At 42.2% G+C, this 9,690-nt stretch overlaps 1 protein-coding gene across 5 annotated transcripts in view; it reads left to right on the top strand.

Annotated features, from left to right (window-relative positions):
• The window catches only part of Rcor3 (REST corepressor 3), a 39,509-nt gene that overhangs the window by 10,034 nt on the left and 19,785 nt on the right, over positions 1-9,690 (top strand). For all 5 annotated transcript variants that reach the window (XM_028758195.1, XM_028758204.1, XM_028758221.1 and 2 more), the window contains 5 exons: positions 175-227; positions 1,849-2,010; positions 3,455-3,579; positions 4,194-4,272; positions 7,793-8,011. In XM_028758195.1, the coding sequence (XP_028614028.1) occupies positions 175-227; positions 1,849-2,010; positions 3,455-3,579; positions 4,194-4,272; positions 7,793-8,011 (638 nt within the window). The remainder of the gene's footprint in view (positions 1-174; positions 228-1,848; positions 2,011-3,454; positions 3,580-4,193; positions 4,273-7,792; positions 8,012-9,690) is intronic.

Raw genomic sequence — 9,690 nt, 5'->3', positions numbered from 1 at the left:
AAGAAAGAAAGAAAGAAAGAAAGAAAGAAAGAAAGAAAGAAAGAAAGAAAGAGAGAGAGAGAGAGAGGGAGGGAGGAAGGAAGGGAGGAAGGAAGGAAGGAAGGAAGGAAGAAAACCTATATCTGAGAAATTTGAGGTTTCTAAAAGTAATGACAGAACATTGTTCCATTACAGTGGATGAGTATATCGCCATTGCAAAAGAGAAACATGGCTACAATGTTGAACAGGTATGTAGAAAAATGTCTGTCTGTCTGTATCTGTGTCTGTGTGTACTGTAGCATATACCTATGTGAAGATCAGAGATTGGTGTCAATCTATCTTCTTTCACACACCCCTACAAAAAAAAAAAAAAAAAAAAAAAAAAAAGAGAGAGAGAGAGACCAGATCTCCTGATGCTGCCCAAGCCACCATCACTGCCTCAGCCATCCCAGTAGCTGGGACTGTGGGTATGTGGCGCTACTTCCTGCTTTAAAGTAGAGAGTCTTGAAGCTAAGTATCTCACCCTGGATCAGAATTAAAGTAGAACCGGTAGGCTTGTTTGTAGTAAAGGAAGATCAAACCTGTATAAATGAGTCACTGGGAGCTCGCTTCCCAGAGTAAACTAAAAGTAAACTTTTTGAAGACATGCTGATTATAGAGCTAAACAACCATTTTGACACTTTTGAACCTCTTTTGGTGGCCTATTTTGCAGTTTTAGTTTTTGTTTGTAGGGGAGTATTTTTGTCTTGCTGTGTAACCTTGACTGCCCTAGAATTTGTGGTGATACTCCTGCCTCTGTCTCTCAAGTGCTGGGATTACAGCCATGCCTAAAGCCCATTCTGTGTGTATGCCTTCCATTGTTTTGGTTGGTTTGTTTGAGGCAGAGTCTCTCTAGTGCATTCCTGGCTGTCCTAGTGCTCACTATGCAGACCAGGCTGGCCTCAACTTTACAGAGATCCTCTTGCCTCTGTCCTCCCAGTGCTAGGATTAAAGGCATGCACCACCACACCTGGCATGCCTTCCCTGTTAATCTTTGAAAATGTTAATCTTTTAAAATATGAGTTTATATTGGCTTATTTGCATGTTTATGTACAGAATTTCTTTGTAACCTCACCATTAAAAATTCTGTCTTTTTTTACAGGATGAAAATTTATGCATTAAATGATAGTTAATGCCTATTATCTAGAAATGACTTACCAATCAAGTCATTGAAGTTATTTAGATGATTTCTAATAATTATATGTATGTATACATTATGGTAGTAGCAAAGTAAATATACAAATGTTTTATTAAATATGTGATAAAATAATTAAATTGAGACAATTACACTGAAAGTGCCCTTAAGTCTTAGAATTAAACAGGACAGCCAGGGCTACAAAAAAAAAGTCTTAGAATTATGTTATAGGCTAAATAATTATAATTAAAATGTATAATTACAATTATGTAGCCTATAATAGAATTCTAAAAGGTCAAAGCTTGATATTTCTCTAAGTCCAACTGAGTATTTCTGATTCTTATGTTGTAACTGATAATTTCATTCAGTTATTACAGTCATTTGAGAGCTTTTAGACTGTTTCCCCTACATATTAACACACTGATAAAATTCGAGTGGAATCTTGTTGTGAGCCTACAAACCGCTCACTCCACGCCACTTTTTCTTACCTCTGCCACAGATATGATCTATATCCGCACTGATTCTGAGGCCCTGAGTTAAAATAAATAAATAGGCTGTTACCCTGTTAAAGGCCCCACACTGAGTTTATAGTAAGTTGAAGTCATAGGCTAAAATTTTAAATTTGACTTGTGTTTAACTCTAAGTGTGGTGGAAGTCCGTCCATTAAAACCAAAGGTGGTGGTTTCTCTTCAAAGGCACTTGGCATGTTGTTCTGGCATAAACACAACATTGAGAAGTCCCTTGCGGACCTCCCGAACTTCACGCCCTTTCCGGATGAGTGGACCGTGGAAGACAAAGTCCTGTTTGAACAAGCCTTTAGTTTCCATGGGAAGAGCTTCCACAGGATCCAGCAAATGGTACGGTGATGTGCGTCTTACGGGGATTATCCTTAGAATGATTATGACACTCCTGAACACTAGCTACTCACTAAACATAAAGTGTCTTTCACTTAATTTTAATGTAAAAGTATTTGAAACAGGTATATTTGCATACAATATTTTCTATAGTTGTCCACACATAACATAGGTGTGCTATTTCATTAATGAATCGGTTTTTATCTGGTGTCAAATGTGTGAGTAATAGTTATTAAATTAATTTGGTGGTTGGTTTTTTAAGGGGGAATAATTTAACTTTATTTTTGGATTTTTGTAATGTTTTGATTATTTTAGGACTTTCTTCTATTTTCTTTATGAACATCCTTTTCTTTATTTAAGTTTTTTGAGAGACTACATGAGTACTATATCTATGTCATCGCCCTCATAGCCACTTTAATTAGTGTTGGTACATATATGTGTTTACACATGCACACATACACACGCACTTACACATGCATACGCACATATATACAACCTACTGAGACCATGCAGTGTTGCTCATGTGTGTGTGTGTATGTGCTGGTCACTTGGAATTAGACTGATTAAAAAGCAGCACTTGGATAATACTGAAGTAACACAGAAGTTTGGATGTCATCTTTGGTATGAAGACATCAAAGTCCATCTTAAATCCCTGTTGTCCAGTGTTGTCTGGGTGCTGCAGAGAGTTGTTGGTGCTATTTTGGGCTTTTGTTTTTCAAGGGAAAATGTCTATATTGCCATTGTCTGTATTATAACTTCTTAAATATTCAGTGTTGCATTGAAATAATGTACATCAAGCAGCTGGCACTTTTGTGTATTTTAAGCCGACAATGTTTCTGCATCCATGTGACTTTGGTAATTGGAGGGAACATTCTGGTTGGTAGTTCACAACCTGACTTGCCAGTGTGGCCACTATCGTAGCTGAAGACTGTTCAGTGATTAAGATACGTCTGTGTTATTTACTAAGAACTAGACATAAAACTAAAGTGATTTTAAAAGTTAAGTATTGAGCAGCTACCTGAAAGAGGCCAGACTCAAAAGATCACACTGTCTGTCAGTCTCTGGTGTGAAGTGTATGTTGATTTCACTTAGACACCAAAGGCTCTAAACTAGAGCCAGGAGATTTGGGTTACTCTTAGGAAACATGTGCTGAATGCTAGCAGGGCCAGGCTGGGACCGTGGGGGACATTCTCATTAAGTTAGTTTGTGACATCTTCTCTTTCCCCCAGAACCAACAGTCATGTGGGTTCAGCAGTGTCAGTGACTATGGTGTAATGGAGTTCTATGACTGTCAGCAGTACTTTTTAGTTGTTGTTTGTGAAGGTATCATGACATGACGTTCATTATGTCTTGTTTATCAAAGAATATATTGTTAGTCACCTGGCGATCAGAGTTGATGAACTAAACCTTCCAACAGTAACAGGAATCTTTTTTTTTTTTTTCAAAGCTTCCAGATAAGACAATTGCAAGTCTTGTAAAGTATTACTATTCTTGGAAAAAAACTCGGTCAAGGACAAGTTTGATGGATCGCCAAGCTCGTAAACTAGCCAATAGACACAATCAGGGTGACAGGTAGGTCGTACACTCAGCCTCTCTTGCACTGTTGGGGGCTTTTCACGGGATGGTATCATTTTCATAAGACAGAAAGCTACTGCAGCACTGTCTGCTGTGGAAAACGCAGAGTGGTCTAAAGTCCTGACTGCAGGCGCTGTACACTGAGCTGAGGCTGGCTTTCTCTCAGTGTTGCTTGTTCAGTGTGACCGGGACGGGACTCGGTGCTCTAGCACCACCACGGAGAGGCCTGCTTCCATCCCTAGTCCTCCACACTCAGATATATTAAACAGTATATTCTGTGCAAGGGTTCTGCATTTCCTTGGGTAACATTCCTGAGCAGCTCAAGTCTCTGCAATGTACTTGTCTGTCTTTGAACCAAGCACAGAACTAAAGTCACAGCACTACAACAGACAGCGAGTACCCTCTCCCACGTGGTACTTCTAAGTTTTTTCCCCCCTACAAAATCTCTTAATTTTTAGCTAGAAATATTTGTTAAGTGATTCCGTAAGCCCCAAAGGAGGGATGTTTCCTAGAACTTTAGAGATCCCTATTACAACTGTCCTGTCTTGTGGCAGCTCTTAGGAATGTGCAGCAGAGTTACAAGAGGAGCTGCCAATCTTGTTTTCTTTCAGTGATGATGACGTGGAGGAAGCTCACCCCATGGACGGGAACGACAGCGACTACGACCCAAAGAAAGAAGCCAAACGAGAGGTGACGATCCTGAGAGCCTTTGTGCTTGTTCTGTTGCAGCTCATGGAGACTGACTTAACACTTTACATTAGAGGGGTGTCTAGGCCAAAAGCCAGGTGTGGTGGCACACGCTTTAATCCCAGAGCTCCAGAGGCAGGTAGATCTCTGGGAGTTTGGGTCCAGCCTGGTCTACTTAGAGAGTTCCAGGCCAGCCAGGACTACACAATGAGACGCTGTCTCACAGGGTGTTGGAGAGATGGTGTGGTGGTTAGAGGACTGGAGTTCAGTTCGCAGCACTAAGGTCTAGTCTATACTAACTGCCCGTACCTCAGCTTCAGGAGGTCTGACATCTCGCCTCAGTGGACACCAGCACATAATGCACACACACAAACATACATACAAACCACTAAAAATAAATATCTGGGGAAAAGAAGACAAGCTTTTTGTATACTGGTGGTTTAGATTTCAATGGGGATTTGAAGTCTAAAAAGTACTGTAATACTTAGAACCTCTACCAACCATTAGATAGAAGTATTGGGTTATATCCTTAGTCAACAGAAAAGGCAGCTCTGTCACAATATTAGTCTTTAATCTATTAAAGAAAGTTAAATTCACCTCTACATGGTAAAATTTTAGGGTTTCTGGTTTTGTTGTCCAGTTTTTCCCAGAAGTGTTTTCCCCAGGTTACAGCAAAGTAGAAAGTAGTAGCAGGTATGTGGAGAGCAGTGGGCACTGGGCTGAGGCTAGCTCGGTGAGAGATGAGGAGCCCCCATAGCCAAGTGCTCAGCTGCTCAGCACGCTGACCATAAGGACACTTACAGTCATTAAGAGAAGGCTAAACTGCTCACTCGCTGTTTAATAAGGTAAGGAATTCCGGATCTGTCGTGTTCTAGTGCCCTCAGGCAAAGGCGGGTGAGGTGAGGACTCTTGCAGCCGCAAGAACAGCACTGGGCCGGAGGCCACTGGCTGGGCTCTGTTCTAACCTAGGTTGTGAAGTGTGTGATTTCCCCGCAGCTGTCACCCTCAGAAAACTATCCCATCTGGTTCTCACCGTCCTTTGAAGTTTCTCCATTGACAACATTTTAAAATCCTATTTTATGTCAACTTGGCATTTTCTAACTTTCCTAATTTTTAGATTTTAATATTTTCCCAGTGCCACTAACATCCAGATGCCTTAAATTCTTCATCTGCTTTACTTATGTATCTGTATGGCTATGTGTGAATATGTGTATTATGAATACGGGTACCCGTGGAGGCCAAAAAAGGACACGGGATCTTCTGCAGCTGGAGTTGCAGGCAGTGTTGGTGCTGGGGACAGAAGTCAGGCCCTCTGTGAGAGCAGCACACACTGCCAGCCACTGAGCTTTCTCTTCAACCCCACAACTCACTTTTGGAATCACTTTCTTCCTGTTTCTTTAACTTTTCTCTCTTCTGATATTCTTACTATAGTCCTCTCAGAACCAAAGTGCTTAAGATATGCCTGCCTGTCTGTCTGTGTCTAGCGTCCCCATGTAGACGTCAGGGGTCAGTGTCAGGTTCCTCCTGTTAGTTTCCATTGCTTTTTCTGTTTTTCTTCCATTTATTTATTTATTTATTTATTTATTTATTTAATTTATTTAATTTATTTATGTTTTAGACAGGATCTTCCCCTGAGCTTGCTGGTGAGCCAGTGAGCTGTGAGGGTTCCTGTCTCTCTGCACCCTCAGTTCTGGGATTACGGACGTGTACTTCTGTAGCAGGCTTTTTGTGGGGCCTGGGGTTCACAACCCAGGTTTCCACACTGCACAACAAACTGTTCTTACTGAGCCCACCCCCCACCCTGTATTTTACTCGCTTTCGCTGTCTCTTTGCCTTTTCTAAGGGTTTTTTTCTTTGTGGTGTATTTTGGAGAAGTTTATAGTCCATTATTTTACGGTCTGCTGTTTGGAGCTAGTTATTCCTGAATTTCTATTCTTGTGTACTCAGGAGATTCTGTTTTCTATATTTAGGGTATGCTCCAGTGCCGACACTCTCGGTGACTCCCTGTTACATGCTCTGACTCCAAACCCCACTGATGTGTGATTTGTGTTCTTACCCACAATTTTAGTCACCTCTTGGTTTGGTTTTGGTTTTGGTTTTTTAACTTATTCAAACCTAAATTAATGTTTTCTTTTGTTTTAATTTCTGTATATATTTATTTGATTATTTGGGTCACAGTTCTTCTTGACTTTGTCCTTCCTTTATGTGGACTTCCCTCTTTTTTCCTGAGGAATATCCTTTAGAAATTCATACACGTCTATGAGACCTCTGAGATCAGAGTATGCTCTTCCAAACAGCGTCTGAGTTTGCTTCTGCCAAGTGTGTGTAGGCACTACCATCTGAAGCCACTAAAGGGGATTTTTCAAGCTACAAAGACAAAAGTTTAGGGGTTAAACCATCTGAGGCAGTTTTCAGGGGAGACTTTTTGAGATTTCTTTTCTTCAGCTAGGGTTGTTACAGGTATGACTGCTCTAACCTGTGGTGGAGGGGGTGGGGCGATTTCCCTACTTTACACAGTGATGTGTACTACTTCCAATGCTCTGCCCTGGACTCTCCTGCCCTGCATGGCCCTCACTGAAATCTGGGGCTTCAGCCCTATGCCAGCTCCCACAAAGCTGCTCATCCTTCTGGATTCTTCCTCGTGCTTCCAGGCTACTGAGGAGTGACCTCACTTCACTGCCAGCTTGAAAAGCTTTTAGGAGGCGTCTCTCTGGACGTCAGATTTGCCGTAATTACTTTGAATTTCGAGCAGTAAGGTAAATTACACTTGACTACTCAGTGTTATGAATCCACTTCCTAAAGAACACAGTGCAAGTGTATCAGTAAGATGTGTGTGTGTCAGGTCTTAATGGACTCCTCTCGGAAGCACAGGGTGACACTGATGACTTCATGTTGGTGTAGTGAGTGCTCACAGTGCTTACTAGCTCGTTGTTATCATTTTCAGGACAACTTCCCTAGCTCTTCTGAGGTGTGAACTGATACCCAATCCTTGCGGTTGGAGTTGTATTATATGTAACCCACACACACACACTTGATAGTGTCCATACCACCAAAGTCAAGGTCGTCTTGTGAGACCTAGGACATACAGTTCCTGAAATTCCAAGTGAAATAAGACCTTTCTCTTTTTACTAGCTGCCTAACATGTCACATGTCATTTCTAAATTGCCTTCTTTGTTGTTCTTCCTGAGACCTTTATATGTAAAATGTGTAGTCTGGAGGAAGGCTGCTACTCTGGTCTTCATTACATAAGCAAATCGGAAGGATTTATAGTGAAACTTATTTTTCCATCATTCTTAGTCCTCGGGGCCTAGAAACTGAACATTTTTATTGAATTAATCAGAAACACATTTTGTCACCGTGCCACGTACACCCCCACTGCATGTGTCTTCTTTGGATTTGTATGTAATAAACCTGGTTAGGAGTATTTTTGCAGTGCAGCAGGTTTTTCTGTGTGTAGTAGATTGTTTACTCTGTATACATTTGTGAAAACCAAGGCCTTGTTCCTCTGCCCTTGTTGTCTCAGGGTAACTCTGACCAGCCGGTCCAAACCAGCAAGATAGGCCTGGGGAGGAGAGAGTACCAGAGTCTGCAGCACCGCCACCACTCTCAGCGTTCCAAGTGCCGCCCTCCTAAGGGCATGTACCTAACCCAGGAGGATGTGGTGGCTGTCTCCTGTAGTCCCAACGCAGCCAACACCATCCTGAGGCAACTGGACATGGAACTGATCTCTCTCAAGCGTCAGGTATTTCATAAAAGCCGTGCCTTGTATGATTTTGTCCATTTGTTCATCTGCTTTTGTTTAAATTAAACTCTCTAGTTTGCAGATGTTCTGTTCCACAGGTTACATTCGGGGGGGGGGGTAGATATTTTTTGGGGTGCAGACTTGACCTCACTGCATCAGATGTGGCACTCTGCCCCTGAGTTACATCTCTAGCCCAGGGTTACTCCTTTAAGTCTCTCATGTATAGCTTGTGGAATCCCTCTGCCTGTAAAGACAAATCCCAGCATTGTTATTCATCAGCATTGATTCTAAACAAAGAATCCACTGTACAGCTCAGTAGACTGACTTTTCTGTGAAATAAGGAGTATAACCATGCTGCTTTTCAAGTTGTTGAAAGCTGTCTGCAGTGATATGTGCAGGTGGCCAGGTGCATTGTGAGTCCTTAGTGAGCCATTAAAAAAAATGTCCTTGTGGCTTTTCGGTGCTAAGACCCTACTCTGTAAACCTTGAGGTCGTGCCATAAGGCCTTATGAAAATAAAGGGATAATTTCTGCTAGAGTACCGGCATAGTGAAGTGGCTTTCTCTTTGGTTACTCATTTGGCCTGTGATTATACCACTAGCAACTCATCTTACACTGACCAATGGCTGTCTTCCATGCCTCCCTAGCATCTGTTTTTTTTTTTTTTTGTTGGTTTGCTGTTTTGTGTTGTTTTGTTTTATTTTGTTTTGTGTTGTGTTGTATTGTGTTGTTTTGTTTTTGAGACAGGGTTTCTCTGTGTAGCCCTAGCTGACCTACAACTTGCTCTGTAGACGGGGCTGACCTCGAACTCAGATCTGTCCTACCTTTGTTTCCTAAGTGCTGGGATTAAAGGCATGTCCCACCACCACCCAGCACCCCTCTTCTAATAAATGTCTTATTTTATTCTATGTGTGAGTGTTTGTCCTGCATGTGTGTGTGTGTGCACCACATGCTTGACTGGCACCCAGAGAGATCAGAAGATGTTGCCAAATTCCCTGGAACTGGAGCTGACAGTTGTGAGCTGGGTGCTGGGAATCAAATCCACGGTCTCTGGAAGAGCAACAGGTGTTCTTAACCACTGGGCCATCTGAGTTACTCTTTTGTTTTTTGCTTGGTTGGTTGTTTTGTTTTTGGACAGTGTCGTTCTACACAGCCCTGGCTATCCTAGAACTCACTATGTAGACCAGGCTGGCCTAGAACTCACAGATCTGCCTGCCTCTGCCTCTGAGTGCTGGGATTACAGGTGTGCACCACCACCACTCCATCACTTGTATTAAGGAGAGGTTTCTGTTGCTTCATTTCTGACTGAATGGCATTGACCTGTGCTCTCATTTTATTCTGTCTTCTGTGCTGCTTATTAGAAGTGCTTTTCTAAAAGGCAGATATGATCATGTTCTCTCCATTAAAAATTTTCAGTTTCTTTCAGTCATCAGACAGAATTGAAATCCTTTAGTCTACTTCACGGCTCTTTAGATCTTTGCCCTGGTTCTATGTCCCTCCCTTTTCCTAAATGCTCTTCTGCCTGGAGTTCTTTCTGTCTCTCCAGCACTGTCTGCTGAGTGCTTTGAAATTGGAGCCTTTCCCTACCACTCCCTACCACCCCCCAACAACACCCCACAGCTGTGCCCAACATCCCACAGCAGTGCCCAACACCCCACAGCAGTGCCCAACACCCCACAG

Source organism: Grammomys surdaster, unplaced genomic scaffold (genome assembly GCF_004785775.1).
Source record: "Grammomys surdaster isolate TR1022 unplaced genomic scaffold, NIH_TR_1.0 130, whole genome shotgun sequence".
In the NCBI taxonomy this organism is placed as follows: Eukaryota; Metazoa; Chordata; class Mammalia; order Rodentia; family Muridae; genus Grammomys; species Grammomys surdaster.
The sequence above is the reverse complement of the archived record's forward strand: the minus strand, read 5'-3'. Positions and strand labels throughout refer to the sequence as shown.